We start from the raw sequence: 23590 nt of genomic DNA on the forward strand, positions 1-23590 counted from the left end.
CCTTACCTAATAATTATTCAATATTTATCCTTGCCACATATCCCAGTTTTGACTTTATAAAAATGAAATCTCCCATAATCTTAGATGCTCTTTCATCTATGCTTAATTTTCCTATCCTTATTTTACCACAAACTGATATGAACATTTCCTGAGAAATTTTCTACTTTTGTAAGTTGTTGGTCACAATCAAGGCAATGATTTGCACAATTCATGCACCCATAGAAGAATGAAATTATAAAGACAGGGTGAGGTCTACTTTTAGCAGAGAAATATCAGCTCAACAGGTATCTAGATCATTGAGTTGTATCCAGACTTAGTGAGTTGTATCCAAACTTTTATTCATTGTGCACCACTATTAGGAAAAATTTTTGAGCATGCTTACCCAAATCCACATACATGTATACATAAATTATATAATGCACTAATAACATTCATCATAAAATTTACATATAAATGTAAAAGATATGATGAATTTAAAATTGTTTTTGAAGGTAAAATTTTTTTAATGATACAAAAATTTTAATGTAACTACAATATGATTGAATATACTGTTCTAGTATGCATATTTCTTCATATCAATAAAATTCTTATGTAAAATATGGTTTCACTATTCCTTTTACCTAATTTCTTTTTAAGAAAGAATTTTGTCCATAAATATATTCTAATTATGCGCTACATCCCATCAAATAACAATATCTATAAAGTCAAGTTCACAATTTTTGACTTTTGTCTTTTGTTATTACTCATTTCTAGACATTTGTTTATATACATTTATTATTTTTCATTATATTAGTTATATGTTATAACATTAAATGTCATGTTTATTTTATTATATTTAAAAACATTTGTGAGTTTTATTATTTTTCTTCCAAAGGGGAGAAGAGAATATGAATGTTATCAAATATTGATATCTGCCTTAGCAATATAAATGTATATTTTTTCTATTTCTCTGCAGTTTGTTTGAAACCCTTTAAAAAAAGGTGAGCCACTCCTTATTAGCTATAAATATTTTTTGATCATCATCTAATAGATGTATACCATCCTCAACCAAAAGACCAAGAAGAATTTTCTATTAAACAAGTTTCAAAAACAAAAACAAAAATCTAAGTATGAAAATAAATAGTATATTGGATAGATCCCATTTTCCCCTTGCTAGTTGTACAGTAGTCACTTTCCTTTCTGACATTTTGCAACTTTGTGGGGTTCTACTTAAATTTAAAAATTAAATAATTCTGGTTAACCATGTTAATCCTTATTGTTCAGACTTTCACTTTTATATTTTCCCTTGCTTTTCTTAGGGAACCCTAAGTGAATTTAAATGTGAATTCACAATTTTTTTTTTTTCAAGAGAATCTTTTTCAAAAATCAGTGGTTTTTTTCCTATTCCAAAATGGTAACAAAACTTATTAGTCCTAGTTTCAGACATTCTGTTCAGTATTGGTGAAACCTCTTAGATTTATGATTTCTGTTGGAATGTATATAAAAAATGCAATTGGGGGCGGAGCAGTTAGATGGTTCAATGGCAGGAGCATAAACCATACAGTCAGGAAGACCCGAATTCAATTTAGCCTTGATCACTTATAATCTATGTGTCCCTGGGCAAGTCATTCAACCATTTCTTGCTAAAAAAAAGAGAAAGACAGCGACATACAAACAAATTGCAGTCCAGCCAGCTCTTTTGTTTTATTTTGGGTTTGGCTTATTGTACATCTGCAGTATTGTTTGTTGAGATGTCATAATGGGTAGAGCACTAGCCCAGAAGTCTAGAAGACCTGAGTTCAGATTTGACCTCAGACATTGGCTGTGTGACCTTGGGTAAGTCACTTAACCCTGATTGCTACAAATCCAGGGTCATCTCCAGTCATATTTGATTCACATTTGGCCACTGGACTCAGATGGTTCCAGGGTAGAAAGTGAAGCTGATGACTTGGCATAGATCCCCCTAACTCAAATTCTGTTCATGTGCTTGTCATGGCGTCACCTCCCTAACGTCATGGTCATCTTCTAGACATGTCACCTACAGTGTCTAAGATACAGTTGTTAATGCCATAACTGTATGGGATGCTGTTGTATGTGTACATTTTAAGGCATTATTCATTTACTTTTTTCTATATGACTAATTGTTCAGACTTTTTTTCTTTTATTTTTGTGGTTATGGAATTCTTTTTGGATATTTTGAAATGTTCTAGAGATTATTACCAGCAACACTGTGTCAACTGCAAAAGAAAAATTGTCTGGTGGACTTCACTGTCAGTGAAGGAATTTCCTCTCTTTTAATTGGCTATGGTCAACCTCTCTGACAGTTGGAAATACCTTTAACAATAGTTTGTCTCCTTAATTTATACTGTGTTTGGTAATCAAATGGTTGTTGGACAAAGTTGCTTTTGTTGTTATGATTTTCAAAAATAGTATTGTGGTTTTGTAATATGTTTGGGAGTCACCTTGTTAGTTGAAAAGGTAATAAAAATGGGGGACATATTACCCTGTTGGTTCATTTGTTGTTCATTCATTTTAGTTGTATTCAACTCTTTGAGACCCCAATTTGGGATTTTCTTAGCAAAGAATCTTGAGTGGTTTGCCAGATGAGAATCTTAGACAAGGTAGATTAAGTGATTTGCTCAGGGTCAGGGTAGCTAGTAAGTGTCCTGATTCCAAGCCTAGTGCCATATCTACTGCAGCACTTGATCTGGGACTTTTTGAATCAAATACCAAGCACAATGACTTTGTAATCTAGGATTCTGTAGTTTTGTAACTACATAGATGATATGATTTTGCTGTAAAAGCATTGTTAATAAAGACCTTATTTTGCTTTCCCTTTCATACTTTTTTCAAAGGTTTAATGTGTATACTTGGTATTTTCCTAACAATTTTTAATAGATAAAAAAGTCATAAGATTATCGTCATATATCGTCATTAAGATTATCATGGTTATTTTGGTGGGAGTTAGGGAAGACTGCTAACAGTATCAGCAACTTAAGTTATGTTGACCCCGGTGTGAACTTTTTCTCTATGTATATACTTAGTCTAATCTAGCTACTCTTCTTAATTTGTTTCCTTCTGTCATTTTTACTTCCTCATATAGTACCTCAAAGATTGCACACAGTGTCAGAGTTTAAATATGGCAATTCCCTATTGATAACTAAAATAGCTTATTGGAAAAGTAATTTTAATATTCAACTATCATTCATTTGTTTATTGTCATCATTCTACTTTGTTTATTTGATTTTCTCATCAAGGTTTCTTTGTTTTCCATTATTATTGCTTTTGTATTTTATGAATCACCAGTATTCATAATCTTTCATCTTCATTAATATTTTAAAAAAATAAATTTATGATTTAAAATGATGTTGCTCCTAACATCCTTCTCTTTCTGCTTGACAAAATCAATTGGTTTCCAAGCTCTTTTGAACTCATTATATTGATCCTCTAATCTTCCTTTGGAAATGCTAATAGTTCATATCAGTGTCTCTTCTTTTACCATTTTTCCCAATGTTTACTATCACAAAGTTATTTGATTAGGTCAGGTTGGAGTTGCTTCATTTTGCACTATATATTCCATCTTATTTTCATTCTTTTGTGTTTTTTGATATTGATCTTCAATAAGTAGGTGGTCTGAGAACTCATACAGAAAGAACTCCTACGTCATTAATCATGTCTATCCTGCCCATTAAAATCTAATCTTTTTCATTTGTTGTAAAGTTACTTTATGGATCTTATATTTAGCAACCAGATAATCTTTTTCTCAAAGTATTCATGATTTGTGGGTTTGCAAATTCTCTTTAGGGGGAACTAGGTGGCACACTGGCCCTGGAGTCAGGAGTACCTGAGTTCAAATCCAGCCTCACACACTTAATAATTACCTAGCTGTGTGGCCTTGGGCAAGCCATTTAACTCCATTTACCTTACAAAAACCTAGAAAGAAAGAGAGAGAGAGGGAGGGAGGGAGGAAGGAAGGAAGGAAGGAAGGAAGGAAGGAAAGTTCTCTTTAAAGTTTTTGATCTCATTTCTTAAGAATTCTATTTTCTTATACATTGAAGCCGCCCCCAGAATTAATGTTTATGTTTTTGATTTTGGATTTCTTTATGAAATTCTGCTACCTCTTTATCTGCTGCAACACATAATGATGCATGATCTTCAATTCTTTTCATAGTAGTGTTCTTAAAATGCTTATTGTAAGCACAGAATCGATAAAAAAATAAATGTCTTATGAAATGTTTTTTTATTGCCTTTAGATGCATAGTAAAATTGATTCTACCAGCTCTTTTTTTTTAGCTGCAACTTTTGTCTTTTAGATTTATTCATAGGAAGATTGATATGATTCATTTCTTGAAGGTGGTATGTTCACTTGATCAGTAGGTATATTTAATACCTAAGTTAATTGTTTATCAAAAATCTGCTTCTTCACATTTTCTGCCCTTTTCTTACCGTTTTGCCATCTTCACTATAGAAGGTAGACTCATTTTGAAATTTTCTTTTTCTCAAGAATATCCATGGCTTAAGAATTTATCTCCCAAATAGAAAGACTGACTGTGATGATGATCTTCTTTGTACTTTGCTTGCTTTGATAGGCAAAACAAGCTAAGGGGGTGGGGAGGCACATTAACCAGATAATAGACAGTGCTTATTATGCTTTGCTGTTCTGTTCTGTTGTTAAGATGACAATCTGCAATTTTATGTTTGGTATTGAATTTTAGAAAAGTCATTGATGAGCTGTAAAGAGGATGATGACCAGGATCATGAAGATTCCCAAGTCCCAGACACTTTGATTGAGGGAAGGGTACATGTTTAGCTTGAAGAAATGAAGGCAAAGAAAGATAGCTGGATTCAAATGTTTGTATTTGCCAGGTGGAAGAGTTTTGACTTGTTCTTATTTTCCCTAAGGACAGAAGTTGGAATAATAAGTAGTTGCAGAAAGGAGGTTCCCCACCCCCATTATATCTGTTAACCCAAAAGTAAAATGGGCAACTTCAGGAGGTATGGAGGTTTCTTTCTCCTGAGAAGTTTTCAGGTACATTCTGAATTGCACCTTTGTTGAAACTGTGCTTGAGAATGGTGGTTGTTTAGAGAATTTAGAGTATTGGTTTGACAAAATTCTTTCCAGCGCAGATTTTTTCTTTCCTTTTGTAAATGTCACCTCTTAAACTTCATTTCACCTGTTAAAATTTTATGGGTCAGACAAATGTTTTTGGAACAATCACTGATGGCATTAGATATATACACAGTTATTGAAAGGAACACAAAAGTTTGGATTATAGATATATTAGAATATAGAGAATATAGAGTAGCATATGTTTATCATGCTAGAAATTGAATATCTTTATTTCTTTTTCTTGTTGCTATAGCATTTATCCCTAATAATATAAAATAATGAAAATATATGCTAAATATTATTAGGCGTACTGGGCCTTTGATGACATAAACTTGATATTTGATTAAGTATATAATAAAAGTAATTCAGGATTAAAGTCAATATATTGCATATCTTTTTTTTGATGAATATTTCAACCCTTTAATAAAGGTCATAGTAAATTGAACTAGCTACTTCATTAAACTCTTATAGGTGGTGATGGGGTACCTTGTGAATCTTTGAACCTTAATTATGTATTTGATTAAGTAAACTAATATAACTAATCATAAAGTGTTTTTTTTTTCTCTCTAGGAGGACTATTTTGGAGATTTTACAGATTCCAGTGAAGAAGAGTTAGTGGATATTGAACATAGTATTCAACCTCTTTTAGAAAATGGCACAACTGAGTCATTGAATGCTTTTCCCTCTTCTAGAGAAAAAGAAGAAAATAGGAAACTAATAGAACAGCCTGAACCAAATCTTAGAACCCAGGATCCAATGAATCTGGAAATGAATGAAGAAATGGCTATTAGATGTGACATTTTAACAACAGAATTTGAATTTAAGGATAGTAAACCTAATTCAAAAGAAATGGAGATGCCCTTTTCAGGTGCTAGCCCAATATCATATAAAGAGGATCTTATGGTGTCATGTGAAAGTACAGAAGATGAAAATAAATGTATCTTGGATAAAAGTATTATACCACAAGATGAGGAGGAGAGAGATGATGCACCCATGCAAAGTGAAGGAGCATCCTTTGAAATACACTGTTTACCCACTGAAACTGAATGTTTACAGAAGATATCTGATGATCAAGTACAAGTGACAGATAATGCTGTTTTAAATGATGAAATATGTAATTCTTTGCTTAGCCAAGAAAAGTTAGTTTTACCAATTGCACCTGAAGAAAAAAACTCATTACCTGGAGTTGAATCACACATATCAGAATTTATGAAACAAGCACCCATTAGTGAACTCACCTCTGAAAATGAAAAAATGCTCATAGTCTCTGAACACTTCCAAGAAATAGCTGGAGAAATGCCTGGAAAGGCAGCAAAAGAAACTCAAGGGCTTAACATACAGAAACCTTCTGAATCCAAACAAGATATACCCATTATGGTGGACACAAGTGAGCTTGATATCAAGACAAATCTTGTGTCCTCTTCTCCCACTATTATGTCATCTGATTGTAGTAATCCTCAGTTTTCCTTTGATTTAGGATATAGTAATGACGTTTCTTGGAAATTTAGTGGGCAGTGTACTTTAATTGAAGCTGAAAGTACAGACTTTCTAAATGAAACGGTTTCTAATCAACTACATTGCACAGAACAAAAATCCTATGAAACAATTCAGAATAAAATTTCAGATACTTTAAAGAAGCAGTCTGAACCTACAGATTATTCTAAAGGTGAATACAATCTAGAGAAAAATATAAATGCTTTGAGACCTAATTCAGCAACACCCGAACTTATTGATCAAATTAATAGAGAGACAGAATGTTCTGATGTATCAAAAGTCATGACTAGCATCTATGTAGTTGATCAGGCAGCATTTGTAAAAAACACAGATAATGAACAATGTGAAACTGAAGAATCAGGAATTGAACTTAATGCAATTAAATCAGAAGATGTAATTTCAGCATTGTCTCAGAGTGACTTGGTAAAGAGAAATATTGATTTAGACTTAAGTGCTTCATGCCACAATGTAGATGCTGGTATGCTAATAAAAAGAGAATATGATAGAAGTCCAGAAACAAAATTCAAATGTGAACAAGACGAAAGTAAGCAATTACAAATAGAAATGGCTGTCAGAGAAAATATGCTGTCATCACCCAAATTGGATTGTCATGGAGAAATTAAATTTAAACCTGTTTCTTTTTTAGATCACCAGGTCTCAATTATTCCTGAGCCATTGAAATCTGAAGAGCCCCAGGTTACCAAGTTGGAGGATCTTGAGTCTCATATTAAAGAGAGGACTTTGGCACCTGAGAGCACTGAAACTGAACAATATACCCCATCTAAAGCAAAAGGTATTGACGAAATGAAAATCAAGCAAATAGAGACAATAAATTGTACCTCAGCAGAAGACTCTACTTCCTGGATAACATCAGATTTAAAGTCTTTCAGTGAATCTTTATCAGTAGAAACTTCTCATTATGACACAATTAGGAAATTGCCAGCTAGATCTGAAGAAATATCCTTACAGGATCAGAAGAATAATGTGTCAGAAGTAGATGAAAAACAAGATCAGCAAAACCAAGGTCCTTTTAAAATATTGAATGTGAAAGAAGAATTTACTCCATCTACAAAAGTTTCACTTCCAGATGGTTTGGCCACAGAAGCAGTTTGCTCAAGAGATGCTTCCCTATCAGATGCTGAAGCCCTAATTACATCCTTGGATTCTGCATCTCTTAATGTTCAGCAAATTCAAAAAGAAAGCACTTCTGGGAATACTTGTTTGAATTCTTACATGAAAGAAGGATGTGCTTTCCCTTCACCCTTGAGTAAAAAAGATGAAAGTGAGACCCATGTTAGCCTAAATATACTTAATGACATTGTACAGTGCTATATGGGTAGTCAAGAGGAAACAAAACATGATTTTGAAGATAAAAAATATAATCAAATTAGTTATGATTGTAAAAATAAAAATGATGCTGAAACTAAGAAAAAAACTAAAGAGCAAAATTTCAAAGAACTACAAACACAAGTAGAAAAAACTAATACCTATAGAGATGTTCATGCACATGTGAAAAGGAGAAGTTCTTTAGAAATGGAGTATTTGACATCAGCTCTGAAAGATTTTAATGTAAGTGCTGTTTCTGATACAAATGGATTTTATTCATCAGAGATATTTAAGCTTCTTGAAAATAGCCAGTTATGGGACTATACTTCAGAGAACTCCATGTTAGAATATTTTGACAAAGTAGTATCAAATAAGGAAATGAAAAAAGAACTAAAACCTGGAAAGATATCTGAAGAAAATTTGAGAAACAACTCATGGGTGAAAACTCATGAGCTTTCCAAAGACAAAAATGATTCAGAGGATGATGATGATTATCCTTTAAGAAAAGTTAGATATGCAAGTCAATTTACCCATTGCTCACTGGAAGAAGCCACTAAGACTTACACCAAAGATATACCTGGAATTCAAAACAATTGTAAAGATTCTCATGCTAAATATACTGATGTCCCTTCCTTTCTGAACACCTGTAGTGGTGTTGTAGTTGGACATATGAAAGAAGAATCTCTCTTCTGTGAAATAACTAAGTGTTCATCAGACATAAAACAATCATCGTTGTTTGTAGATTTTGATTCTGAAAGAAAGACAGGCACTAATAGGTTTGTTAATGAAAACATTGAAGAAAGAGAGTATAAAGAATATTCAGATACAGCCAATGGAAGAAATGATAGTAAAGACACCTTAGAAATGAAAGCTGAGACTTTTGAAAAAAGTATCATTGAGCAAAATTCTAACAATTCAGAAGGACCAACATTACTCCATCATATATCTCAGATGAATTCAGAAATTACAAATGGATATGGAAAGGATAGTAATTTGAATTTAAGTAACAAAGAATCTGATGATTGGAAGATTATAAAGGATGAAAATCTCAAGTCAAGCATGGATGAAATTATAGTGCATGAATGTACTGAGACAGTGCCTAGAGTGCAAGCTATTCTTTCTGCAGATGTCTTAGAAGATGCACTTGATCCAATAGCCTCTCCTGAGTACATATCAAACACTGAACAAGAACAGAGTGACTACCTATCTAAAGAATGTTGTTTTGACTGTCCATCTAGACAGAAAGATGGTTTAAACAGTGATCAAAATGGTATTTTTGATAAAGACCCTTTGTGGAATTCATCTGTGTCTGATGTAAGTTTTGACTCTCATGGAAATAATCAGACTGCAGAATCCCCAAATGTTTCTTTTGAAAGCACACATGATTCTTTAGAACTTGAACCATTTGTTGATTTAGTTGATCAAACTAAGAGTAAGTCAAAAACATCAGACCTCAAACCATCACATAACCTGATAAAAACTTTAGTGAAACCCAGGGTTGAAATTAGCCAGGGCAAAACTTCTCGAAAGTCTTCAAGGGTAAAAAACAAAGCAAAACCTCAGCAGAGTCATTTAGCCCAGCCAGTTTTGGCAACTGCTGATACTTCTACACCAACAAAATGTTCTCCTGATACTCTGAGTAAAATAAGACAAGAGATGGGGCCACCTTTGCCACCTCTGCTTGCACCTCTGCTAGCAACACCACCAAGGACTCTGAATCCAGTTTCTCCTCTAATGTCAACTTCTAGTCAGTCTTCTCTAACTTCACCCCTTGATGATCTGATTTCCCCACTGCGTGACACACCAGTACCTCCCCTGATGTCTCCACTCTCTGATGATCCACGCTACAAGTCCCCTATGCATAATACTCCATCTCCTTCAGATGCACCTGCCAGTCAGAGAATCTTATCATCTCCTTTGCAGTTTTGTGCTGCCACACCAAAGCATGCACTTCCTGTGCCTGGTAGGCTTCCACCATTAGCAGTTGGCAATACGACACTAGGAGGACCCCAAGAGAACTCTGTAAAAATCCTTGATACCATGTACCCAGAACTATCTGCCAGAGCAAGGACACTCAACATTCTCAAAGGGAATATTCAACTGAATAGATGTCCTCCAGCAGATTGTAAGAATTTACCAGGACCTGTGAATAATATCACAGGTTTCAAAGCAATCACATCTACATCAACTGCTTTTGTTAAAACCGGAAGCAGTTCCAACACTGAATGTGATCAAGGTAAACCAAAAGATTCTGGGACTGAGCTTACGAGTTTTCAGAGTCACAGTGGGAAAAGACCATTGGTGCCATCTGCCATCTTAAGGAGTGCCAAGAGGTTACGTCTAGACAGTGAGTCACCAAAATTAGAGATTAAGGTAGATGTGCCAGAAATTATCAAGACACCCCAAAATAGTTCTCAAGCTGAAAATGAAATAACATGTGATGATGATGATGAGAATTCTTCTGTTCAGGAACTAGCGGACATCTCTGTTACAGAAGCATCTTCAGCTTTACAGCAACATAAAGAGCCACATGATGAAACCTTGAGCAGTGTCCTGAAAAAGATTGCTGAGTCATCTTTTGATTTGTTACCTGTCATTAGAAGTCATGTGCATGTGGGAAATGTTTCCAAAAAGCCAGTGATGAGGGATCAAGAGAAAGAAGTTGTCTATGAATTTAGTACCACAAAGCAGGTATGTAGTTCAGTCTCTTGTATATAATTATTATATTTGTTCTCAAAATCAGTAAGTTTCACAAATTTCTTTTAAAACAATTTTTGTTTCCTTCATTAGCTTTATTTAGCAGTTGTTACAAATTAAACTTTGTTTTAAAGTCCTTGGTGGCGTAGTAGCTTCTCTTGAAAATAATAATTCATATTTAATGTTATTTTCAAAGCCAGTAAATATATTTAATCTTAAGGTATTTCAATATAATAGGCTTTATTTACAGAGTTTATTTAAATATAATATATTAGTTATATAATTAATTGAATAATATTATAATTTTGCAAAGTAGATAAGAGGCAAGAAGATCTAGGTTCATATTCTTTTTCTTACATATTTTTTTCCTATGTATTAGTTAAGTAGACATGAGCAAATAAGTAACTTCAGCTCTACAGAGGATACACACACACACACACACACACACACACACACAGACACACACAGAGTCTTTTAGTGTCAGTGTGATGTCATCTCAGAGGAAAGGCACTAGCAATGGAAATGGAAGGACAGTTCTTTCCCTGTCCTCCCAACCTCTTGCAAAAGTTAGGAATTGATTTTAAACTTTAAAGAAGCCAAAGAAAACTAGAAGTAGATATGAGGAGATAGAACACTTGCAAAGGGGTAGCTAGTGAAAAGGCTCAGAGCAGAAGTTGGATGAGCATAGCAAGAAAACCAGTGTAACTGGAATGCAGTGTGAAGAGGGGATTAAAGAATAAAAATGATTCAAAGAAAAGATATATGATACACCAGTCCCTCCACTGATGTTTCCACTCTCTGATGATCCAAGCTATTGTAAATAGCTTTAAAAGCAAACAGAGGACTTCATATTTAGTACGTGGAAGTAAAAAGGAGCCTTTGGAGTTTATTGGGTAGAGTTAAACCTGAACTGTAGGAAGATCATGTGGTAGCTGAATGGAAGATGAATTGGAGTGAAGAGAGACTTCTTAAAGTAAGGGGACCCACCAGAAAGTTATTCCAGTAGTCTAGGTAAGATGATTAGGGCCTGCAGTTAAGTCTTCTGAATGGAATTTTACTATATGAATGGAATGAAAGGGTTGTATATGAGAGAAATTAAGCCAAGTCAAATCAATAAACATTTTATTTAGTTCATAGTGTGCCTCAAGCTCTGTATTAAGTTCTGGGGATACAAAGGCAAAAAATAGACCCTGCTTTCAAGCTCACAGTGAAATGGGGGAGATAATATGTAAGCAACATGTATAGACAAGATATAGTCAATATAAAATGGAAATAATCTTAAGGAAAGCCCCAAGATTCAGGAGAATCAGGAAGGGATTTTTGTTTTTATTTTGTTTTTTTTGGCAGAAGGCCAAAGACTTTAATGAAGGCAGGGAAGCACATGAAAATTGAAATGAACAGGAAAGAGGGTTCCAGGCATTAGGGACAACTAATAGAAATGTAGGGTTTCAGGAGATGGAATATTTTGGAGTAGAAACATCAAGGAGATCAGTATTAATTGTATTGCAGACTATGTAGTGGGGAGTAAGGTATAGGAAAACTGAAAGAGAAGGCAGAGACCCGGCTATGAAGAATTTTAATAGCTAAACAGGATTTTATATTTGATCTTAGAAGTGACAGGATACCACTAAAGTTTATGAAATGACTCAGTTAGACCTGTACTTTTGAAAAATCCAGTTTGTCAGAATGGAGGATATATTAGAGTGGAGAGAGACCTAAGTCAGGGAGACTACAGAGAGATTCACATGTATATCTTTTTATATGATGTAGATATATACATATATATATGTATATACACACACACACACACACACACACATATGAGGCAGAGATAATCCCTTTATATACATATGTCTATATGTTGCAAACATAAAATTGATAAAATCTTGGCCACATATTAGATATAGAGGGCAAGAGAGAGGAGGAACTGAGAACGCCAGAATTTCACAACAGCTTAAATATATAAAATGAATGTGAATAAGAAGTCTAGGAAGATACCAAGGTTTCAGACTGGATTACTAAGATGTTGGTGCCATCAGCAGTAATAGTGAAATTAAGAAGAGAGGAGGGTTTGAAGGGAAAGGTATTTGTTGGAATTTTACTACAAAACCACCAATCAAGATGTCCAAGAGTGATTTGGCAATGGGAGAATGGAGATTAGGACTGGACAAATATATCCGAGAAACGTTGATTTTAAGATATTTCAGTAAATCAGAAGCAATGGCATCACCAATTATAATAGTATAGAGAGAAAGGAGAAAACCAGTGAGATCCTTGTGGAACATTCATTCTCAGTGGTATGACTTGTATGAAGATCCAGCAGAGGAAACTGAGGAGCAGTCCAGATGGATTGGAAGAGATCAGTGCATTATTTGTAGCCTTTACATAGATAATAGAAAATTACCATACTTAAGTATCTACAAAAAAAAGTACCTAGAGAGCAGTGAGTACTTAGAGAAAGGTGATTGGCTGCTAAATCCAGTGTTTTCAGAATTTTTGGAAAGGATTTACTGAAGATATGGCATTAGTCATCAGCATTTGTATTTTCTTTCCTTTTCAAAAATGTTTTCCAGAAACAAAAGTTTTTAACATTTATACTTAAGATGTAAGATAGTTTATATAAGTAATGCTCTTTTAAGGCACATTGAAGATTTATATCACCAACATCATAATTTATCTGAGAACAGTCTTTAGAGATTAACTGCCTTTAAAAAAAAGACAAAACAAAAAGTTATTTAAATATCCTCTTAGTGCTAAATATTTTCTTAGTTTTCTTTTGTCTCTTTGAAAAAAACAGTAGGAGGGAGTGGTCAGTATAACTTTTGGGTATTTTAAAGTGAATAAAAAGAGCAAACCAGTTGAGATCATCTTTTTGTAAAGAAATTACATAACTTGTAAAATACTATCTACATGTCATCTAGTCTGATTCCTTAATTTTATAGATATATAAATGAAACCCAGAAAGTTGAAATGATTTTTCCAGCATCCCATAGGTAGTATTAACTGAAGAAACAAAATCCAAACAGTGGAATTTATTGGCAAGACATGCAATTGCAAAACAAAGCAGGTCCAGGGCTTCCTCAGTTGGCACACAAACCCTAAGTAAAGAAATCATAAGGATTTTATAATAAAGGGAGTACAAAAATAGGACAAACATTGTACATTAGTGAATAGAATAAAATGTAAATTACATAGTTGATAAAAGTCTTAACAGGTGTGGGATTAAATTATCCTGTTTCTTTATTGGTAGTAAGGTCTGGGACTCTAGGTGTTGGGAATGCTGTTTGCTTGCCTCTGCCTGCTTTCTGCATTAGAGATACATATTGCTTTGAAATGACATAAAGTTCAGGAAAACTAAGCTTAACTCCAGCAGCTATACAAAATACAAATTGAATTAGTTGAGAGAACTAAACTAATTTAATTTGTATTGTAGCCAACATTTTGTTGATCACAAAAATCTTCAGTGGTTCCCTGCTGCTTCCAAAATGGCCTAACCTTGAACACTTCTCATCATCTGGCTGACACCCAGCTTCCCTATTGGAGGTTATATTAGTCCCCTTCATACAATGCTTTTCTGCCAAGCTGGACCACAAGTTGTTCCAAGAACTTGACACTCCATTTTAAATTCCCTTACTGATCTATTGGCAATAGACCTAGAATGTATACTCAACTGAGTTTTTAGCCAGATGAAGCCTTTCTTAATCCTGATTATGGTTACTGCTCTTTACCTTCTTAATTACTCTGAATTTGCTTATCTGGGTACATTTTGCATTCACCCTCTCACTAAACTGAAGGGCAGCTAGATGGCACAGCCATCCACATATATCATACTGATACTTTATTCACTCATAAGGAATTTTGTGTTTAATTTTTTTTATCAATTAATTGATCTTGTCTTTACTGAATATAAATGCAGGTAATGAATTGCTTTTACTTTTTAATACAGCACTTAGCAAAGCCCTTGCTTCATGCTATTCTCTCTGAACTGAAAATTCACAAGACATCCTTGGATCACACTTACATTCATGCTCTCTGCAGAGTGTATGTTGGAATATGTCGGCAACTGGGAGATTTGGAAAGAGCCCGACAATTTTGCTATGACTTACTCAAGGAAGGTATGTTGATGTACTGTTACACTCACTTGGAAATATGCTCAGTCAGTCAGTGACTATTTTTTAAGAGCCTGCTATGTTTCCAGGACTGTATTAATTGCTGGAGATACAAATAAAGACAAAGGCAGTCCTTGCCCTCAAGGAGCTTACCATAAAGTGACAAATATATATATGCAAAAGAATCTGAAAAGCTAGGGGAATGGAGTTATTGGGAGAGAACCAGCCCAAGGGCACAAGAGAGAGTAATTATGAAGTGCAAAAGCAGTGTAATTGATGGGGAACATGGAGAAAACCATTGTGAGCTCCTTTAAATGGAGGCCCTGGAGCCTATGGCCCCGCCCTCCAATCCAGGGTACAGTTAGAGAGACAGAGGGGACTGATGAGATGTAGAAAAACATGCATATTTCAACCTTGCAGGATAATGAGATTCCCCAATGATGACTATTCTTGGGGAAGGAGAGCAGGAAAAAAGAGGTCCAGAGAAGTCCAAAAGTGGGGCAGCTTATGGGAAATGAGTAGCTTTACTTACATTTGTACTTTATTACTTTGTTCTAGGAAAATATTTGTTTAATTTATTTGTATATCTTTCATAATGCATATATTTGTGAAAGAACATAAAATTATTCTGTGTCCAATTTTCTACCAGTAAATATGTCCATGATTTAAATGCATACCTCTTTAGCACAGTTTATATTTAGATGAATGTTACTCACCACTTGTATCTATCACTTTGGCTTTATTTTGTCAATACATTTAGGAAACATTGTACTTGACTTAAAATAATGATACTCCATTTGAAGCATATGAAAAGTTGAAATGCTTTGTCACTCATCAAGAAAGAAGCTTATAATCAATTAACTTTCCCAGTCATCAGTTTTCCTCATCTGTAAAATTGAACAAATGGCTTCTGAGATTTCTTCCAGCTCTAGATTTATAATCCTATAATTTAATAAAATGAAGATTTTTGTATTAGAGATTAAAAATAACTACAAACTGAAGAAAAAAGGAAATGATTAGTATGAGAGCTGGCCTTGAATTATTCTTTCACCAGTGATTGCTTGACATATGCTTTATCTATAACTATCTTATCATTCATCAGATTATTAAAGAGTCTGGATTATCATCTACAGTAAAGTAACTAGAAACTTTTTTGTTAACTAACTATAACATGCTATATGAATGTAAAATTGGGTATTTTAGCCAAAAATATAATTTCTTTTACCAAGATTTATCTTCTTCATGTCTCAAAGCAATCTCTAGGGCCAGTATAAATTCAGGTGAAAGCAAATCATTTGTCCATGATTGTAATAGTCCTTTGAATGAAGCTGCCCGTGTTTAACTGCTTCTGACTGCCAGTGTGAATTAAAATAGACATCTGAATGATATAGCTATAGATGCAATGTAAGTTGCTCATCTCAAGACTTTTTTGTTTGTTTTGTATGAGTTTTATCATGAATGCTTTTATGTATAACTTGTTCATTGTTAGACTCGTGATTGTCATCTTTTCTGGAATTATATCCTTTCACTTGTACTAATGTACTCTTAGGACATTTTTAGTACTAATGTACTCTTAGGACATTTTTAAATATTGAGATAAATTAAAATTTGCTTTGTAAATTTCTGTATATAACTTGAGTATAAGAGAATCCAGGTTGGAAATCGCTGGGTTCAGTCTTTTAAAATGTAAATTACAAACTCTTTTTTTCTTGATTATTTATGGCATAATTTTCATCCTAAGATGACATTCTACCACTGAAATGTTCCCTTGATGGTTTGTTCATATGTGGGCATAGGAAAGGAAAGCTAATTTCTGTATTTCTTTTAAAGAAAGATAATTGAGAAAATGGAATTTTCCATTTGATCCATCTAAATTAATTTTAAAATTAATCTTTTCTATTATTTGCATCCTTCATTGGTGTAGAAGTGCATTATTACATGAGGGGTTGGTACCCTTTATTACTGTGAAAAATAGATTTTCATCTTCTTAGGGTCTGAATCATTTTTGAAGGGAAAGGTAGCCATTTTTCCTATTAGACATTTTAAAACAAAATGTTCTTTGAAAGGTGGTTCAGTCCATTTCATGGTATAGCAGCAATTTTGAAGTCCAAGTCTTAGATTCAAATCCCCTTTCAGCTGCTTATATATTTAAATGACCTTGGTAAGTCATTTAAACCCCCTCATCTCTAAAATGACAGGGATACACTAGAACACCTTTGAAGGTCTTTTCCCTAGCCTATGAACAGAAGAATTCAGAAGATAACTACAGACTTCTCTGTGTCTGTTTTCTTGAAGAGATCTCTTTTGAAAAATAGAAGCTACTTTAAACTTCTTGTTTTATTACCTAACAAAAGGCAGAACTTTAAAAAAATTTGTTCTCAGATTTTTGCTTCTGCTCTAGCCATTGCTGCATCATTTTTATTTTACATACATCTTAAAATAGTTTTGTATTTGATTATAGTGAACTGAAATGCTTTATGAAGTGTACTTGGCTTTTGTGAGATTATACAGGGAATAGTCTCCTAATTTTTCCAAGGTGAAGATAGTTTAATCAGTAACACTACAGTACATTAAATGCCCTAGTTTAATTGTTTTACTCATATTGCCCCTGTGTATGCACCAGATCTACTTTGGAGACAGATTTTTTTAAAGCAAATTTTCCTTCAAATAATTTTATTTGTTACCATACTAAATAACATCCTGAAAAGGACCCTTTGGGAAGACCAATTAGTAGACTGCAAAAACTGGATTTTTCAAGCAATTCCCTTGGTATTATCCCATCTATTATGTATAAATGTGGTTTAAGTCCTGCATCAGATTTAGGCAAATTGACTTTTATCATTTGTTTTCCATTTTATGAGGAAAGTTTATTTAAAATAAAAGAATGCCTGAGACATTCTTTCTATTAATAGGAAAAAAAACAATGAAAAGTTGTTTGTATTTGCTGTATAGCTCATAAGTTATAATGATTTCTTGTCCTTTTTGTATCTCCCTTTTAGATTTTCCAGAGTCTGATAAGATAACTTTGTTTATTGCAAACATATGGCATGATATATTTGCCTTCCAAGGAGTGATTAATAAAGCAATGCAGCTGGTTGTCAGGCAACGCGCTAAAGGAGAGGTTTTAAACTGCTTGATTACATATCTCAATTGGGAAAAGGTATGCTGTATTTTTATTGTACTTTTTAAATCCTAGAACTTAGCTCTGTTAAAGGCTATTAAGGAATCCCCTAAACTTATCCGTTCAAGTTGTTATAGTTTCCAGAAATACTGGACCCAGATCATGTAGGAAGCCCTGAAATGGACAAAGTGTATACCTTCTCCCCCACCCCGCCAGCTGACATAATTGATTGCTTGCACCCTAAGCTGGATCCCCTTTGTGTCCTTGGGAAGTGAGATAGACGTCATTCTATTCCTGGCTGGGAAAATGCTTCTGCAGTTTGGGGACCTTCTAACTTCATAGGAGGTTCCCAAGGGGAAAAAAATGCATGTGGCTTTTGCCATGGCCTTGCTTCTCTTCTGAAAAGTTTTGTCCTTTATCTAAACTTTCCTTTCTAAAGCCACACCCCTTTCTATATTCCCCTTTTTTGGTACTGTTATAAATATGCAAACTTCTACAAGGACTGTGAACTCTTTGGGTTTCATATACTTGTTCATTTCTTTTATAATAAACCTGGTTTTCACATAAGTTTTATGAAATTAATGAACCTCTAGTGTCATCTTTTTTTTTCTGTTTGTTTTTATGCTTGTTACTCCCAGTTTTGGTATTTTGATTTTCATACTGGTATTTGAACTTGTCAGATTATCTCGGCTCATCCTATATTATTGTTGGTCTTTTTTATTATTATATGATTTTTATTAATTGTTTAGGGCTACTTTTATCATTAATAGAGTTATAGTACTTTGATGAATTCAGAGAACAATTATATTCCTTTAAATTGCATTCTTAATAGAGATTTCCCTCTTTAATTGGTATGTTATGTATTTGAATTATTAATCAACTTGTTTTGAATTCTTATACATTTACACACTTAGAAATACATTTGGTGAAGGAGACATGTAGAGTAAAAGGTATGCCAGATTTTAACTGAGAGATCCTTAGGACAACCTGATGTAAGACTGTAGACAAATTATTTAACTTCTAACATCTTTAGTTTTCTCATCTGTAAACTGAGGGAGTTGAGGTAGATGGTTCTAAAGTATTTCTAGCTTTAAATCAATGATGATTTCATCCTCTATTACTTCATTTGATTCAGTCAGTTATAAAATCTCAGTTATAATCATCTAGTTCAATTTGTTTCAATTTTTATTTATTCAAGGCAATGGGGTTAAGTGACTTGCCCAAGGTCACAAAGCTAGGCAATTGTTAAGTGTCTGAGGCTTAATTTGAACTCAGGTCCTCCTGACTCCAGGGCCATTGCTCTATCCACTATGCCACTCAGCTGCCCTTTCTGTATGTTTTTAAAAGTGCTCATTCCTTGTCCTTGAAATTCTTTGCCTAGTCACCTCCACTTCAGAAAATTCCTTCTTTTAAGATTGAACTCTTGAAACCTTTCCTGATTCTCTCTCCCAAAGCACCTCACTCTGTTACCACCCCCTATGCTATTCTCTCCTTACTTGTTTATTTATCTGTCTCTTCTAATGTGCTTGTTGAGGTCAGAAATTGTCTCATTCTTGTCTTTGTTTCTCCAGCAGCTAGCATAGTGTATGACACATATTGCTAACTTAATAGATTCTTTTTGATTCATTGATGTGTAAATCTTGGAAAAATAATTAATTATACAATATTTCCTATCTTAAATGAATCTAGTTAAAGATCAGTATAAATGATAACTTAAAGACTAATTTACTGGGGTGACTAGGTGATGCAGTGGATAAAGCACTGGCCCTGGTGTCAGGAATACCTGGGTTCATATCCAGGCTCAGACACTTAATAATTAATTACCTAGCTATGTGGCCTTGGACAAGCCACTTAACCACATTTGCCTTGCAAAAAAAAAACCTAAAAAAAAAGACTAATTTACTAAACAGAAGGTAAATTCAGAAAGGAATTTATAATTTTATAAGTATCTAATTGCATATATCACTTGTCGTTGATCTAAAGCTGTAATATATCAAAGCTATCCAAATTAGCCTCTTCATTTTCTAGTTGAAGAAACTGAGACTCAAGGAGATTTTTAAGTATACAACAGAATATAAAAATAGTTTTCAGATGACATTTTAGCAACAAATTTCACCATTTCTGTAGAGTATTATTTATAATAATTATTATTAAGAAGCAACTACAACTGATTGGAGTTTTATATTCTTCCTGTCCTGCTTTTATTCATCCTTTTAAGAACAGATATTTTAAAGTTAACTATCTCAGCATATTTTTGGTACCAATTATAGAATAACTACTTTCAGTTATTGATATAGGTACTCAAATGCTATACAGTTCTTATCCTTGTTCTTCTAGAAGATCATCATTGGGGCTTCCCTCACATTTTTGGTACTTTCCTTATATTTTCTTGATGTTTCATGTAATACAGACATTGTATATGAGTCCTTTTGTTTCCTTTGTATTTCTATGAAATTGACCCTTGGTTTTTTTTTTTATTTTGTTTTAACTGCCACACATTTTTCTGATGACATTTTATGTTCTCATATCCATAATAGACTTCCAAATTTCCCTTAGAGTAAGATTCAACATCAGTTCTTTGCACTGTAGTTTTCTATGACTTACAGATATATAGCATCAACAGAAAAACATTAGTGGTACAAAGATATACCTTTGTGCAGTTTCCCAACAAAAATCCAACCCACTCCTCTTCATTTCTGCTGATAAAATGACTTAGTAGGATAGCCATTGAAATGATTAACTTAAATACGAAGATGGCAGAGAGAAGACAGGCACAGTTCTAAAGTCTCCTGATCTTTCCCCATCTATGATATGAAATGATAAACTTAATATGGATAATAGACATTCCTCATTCACTTGTTTTTATCCTTTGTAGAAAAATTTGGATAAAACTTCTTCAAGAAGTTTTCCAGGTATCTGGGGCTTTGTATAATAGTCATAGGATCATCTATGGATAGGAGGACTTTCTCATCTATATGGAATCCTTCCTATTGGTTTTAGCCAAGAACACCCTTCATGCAAGTTGACATTTAGCATTGAACTTGTATTCCTGTTTTATTCCTGGCTTGATGATATAATCATAGAGATAAAACAATAAGCATTAGGGTAAATTGTTATTTATGTTCTCTTTTTCACTGTTTTTGGGTAACAGATTTTTCTACACACTTTTGAACAGTCTCTTTTTAAATTTTTTTTTCTTGTTTTTGCAAGGCAATGGAATGAAGTGACTTGTCCAAGACTAGTAAGGATCAAAAGTATCTGAACTCAGGTCCTCCTGACTCCGGGGCTAGTGCTGTGTCCACAGCTGTATTAACTGTCCTATTTTTGATATTCTCTTGTCCAGCTATCTTGAGAATTGATCTTTTTTGTATATTTGACCAAGAATCAGGAGGACTTGAGTTCAGTTCTGGCCTCAGACACTTATTAGTTGTGTGATCCTGGGCAAGTCACTTACCCTGTTTTTACCTCAATTTCTTCATTTGTAAAATGAGCTGGAGAAGGAAATGGCAAGCCACTCCAGTATCCTTGCCAAGAAAAGCCCAAATGGGATCACAGAGAGTCAGACATGATTGAAACAACTCTCCAACAATATTTCTACTTCTTCATGTAGCACATTTGGTAATGTTCTGTTAGATGACAATATATATTGATTAGGAATAGCAAAAATAAATGGTTATGAAAATCTTTACAGGTATTTTCCATTTTTCAAACATTTGTTGCCCTTCCAGTTTTAACCTTTAAATGTCCTTGAGATAATAACTATTACTTCGGTCTCTTGTGATTCTTTTTTTCTTTTCATCATTCATTTATAAAAATTTTGAGTCCCAAATTTCCTCCCTTCCTCTAGCTTCTTCACTACCTATTATAAGGCAAGCAATATTATATAAATTATGCCTGTGAAGTCATGCAAAAACCTATATCCTTGTTGGCCATATTGTGTATCCCTTCATGAACATCCCCTATCTTCCAACCAACCAAAAAAGGAAAACTATAGTGAAAAAAGTATGCTTCAGCCTGCATTCAGAGTTTCTGTCTCTGGAAAGTATTTTTCATAAGTTCTTTGAAATTGTCTTGGAACATTGTCTTGATCAGTAGTGAAGTCTGTCATAGTTGATCACCATTACAGTTTTGTTACTGTGTACAATATTCTCCAGATCGTGCTCATTTCACTTTGCATCCATTCATATAAGTCTTCCCAGATTTTTCTGAAACCATCCTTGTCATTTTTTACAGCATAAATAGTATTCCCTCACAATGTACCACTACTTTTTCCAGCCATTCCCCAATTGATGGGCATTCTTTCAATTTCCAATTCCTTGCAACTTTAAAAGAGCTACTATGAGTATTTCTGTACATGTAGGTACTTTTAATTGATTTTTTTAGGGATTCAGAATTAATAGTGGTATTGCTGGGTCAAAGGGTATGCAGAGTTTATAACCCTTTGGGCATGGTCCCAAATTGTTCTCTAGAATGGTTAGACAAGTTTTTAACTCCACCAAGAGTGCATTATAGTGTCCTCACTTTTCCATATCCCCAGCAGCATTTGTCTTTATTTCCCCTATCCCATTAGTCAGTATGATAGATTTGAGGTAGTATAATTCTTTCTTTAAACAAATAAAACTAAGATCTCTTCCAGCTTTATATTTATGATCTTGTGAAGCATTTCTGCCAATTCTTCTGTTTTCCTTTCCACAGGAAATCTTTGAGTATGTTTTCATTTAGTTGCAACTTCCTGATGTCTTCTCTTTTCATATATTCTGAGAATGTCAAGAATGATATGATTGGGTTTCTTCAGTAAGGTATCCATTCCTTGCTCTTTGGAAAAATAGCTCACATTTAGAAAACCAATAGCTGAGTTAATACTTTTAGAGAATCAGAAAACTAAGATCCTTAAAAACCCTATATCCTCTTCCCTGCTATTCTGCCATTCTCATTGAAAGCACATCATTTTCTTTTGTTTTATTAGTTGTTATGACTGAAGAATTCATCATTAAGCCTCTAAACCTACTAATGATGAGCCACTCTCAGCCTGGGAAGGCTGGTACTAAAATAAAGTACACATATTCTGATGAGAAGTTAGTCCTCAAAACCCTTCCAGTTTGATAGGGACCTATCAGAGTTTTCATTTTGCTGACCTAGCCTTCATGAAGTCACAATTTACAATTGAGATTAGAATTAGTGGAGGAATGTGATAGAATTGATAAAATTATAAAATTTGAGAACTGAAAAGGACATTAGAAAGCAGCAGCTATGACTATAAAATTCAGGTTGTAGATTTTTTTTGAACTGTTTGCTGGCCCTATTCTGTCTTGGCTAAAAATTCATTTACTAACTTAGTTTAATAAATGTGCTGACAGCTTAATGTTTTGCTCATTTAATAGACTCATTAATGCTCCTAGTACATCTGATATAGATTGAGCATAAACTTCTACATTAGAAACAAAAATAAACCCAGGCAGGTTAAATGCTATGATTTCCTAAGGGTTCTAAATAATTTCCTAATAGCCCAAATAGCCGTCCTATAAATATGATCGGTTTTTCACTAGGAGGTCTTGTATGGACTGTAGTTGTGTCGTGACAGAACAAGAATCCATATAGATCTGTCCCAATTACTGTCATTACTTGTCCTTCAAAAACATTTTTTGAACCAAAACTACTTTACAGGGATCACTTTAGCTTGAAAGTGATAATAGTATAAATGGATAGCCATATCTTCACACCAGGTTTTTGTGGTCTTATAGTTTGGGCATAATA

At 33.8% G+C, this 23590-nt stretch overlaps 1 protein-coding gene across 1 annotated transcript in view; it reads left to right on the forward strand.

The window, feature by feature from the left end:
* The window catches only part of ICE1 (interactor of little elongation complex ELL subunit 1), an 82958-nt gene that overhangs the window by 47948 nt on the left and 11420 nt on the right, over window positions 1-23590 (forward strand). The window contains exons 14-16 of the mRNA XM_074205254.1: window positions 5660-10600; window positions 14553-14721; window positions 17715-17875. Of these exons, the coding sequence (XP_074061355.1) occupies window positions 5660-10600; window positions 14553-14721; window positions 17715-17875 (5271 nt within the window). The remainder of the gene's footprint in view (window positions 1-5659; window positions 10601-14552; window positions 14722-17714; window positions 17876-23590) is intronic.

Source organism: Macrotis lagotis, chromosome X (genome assembly GCF_037893015.1).
Source record: "Macrotis lagotis isolate mMagLag1 chromosome X, bilby.v1.9.chrom.fasta, whole genome shotgun sequence".
Lineage (NCBI taxonomy): Eukaryota > Metazoa > Chordata > Mammalia > Peramelemorphia > Peramelidae > Macrotis > Macrotis lagotis.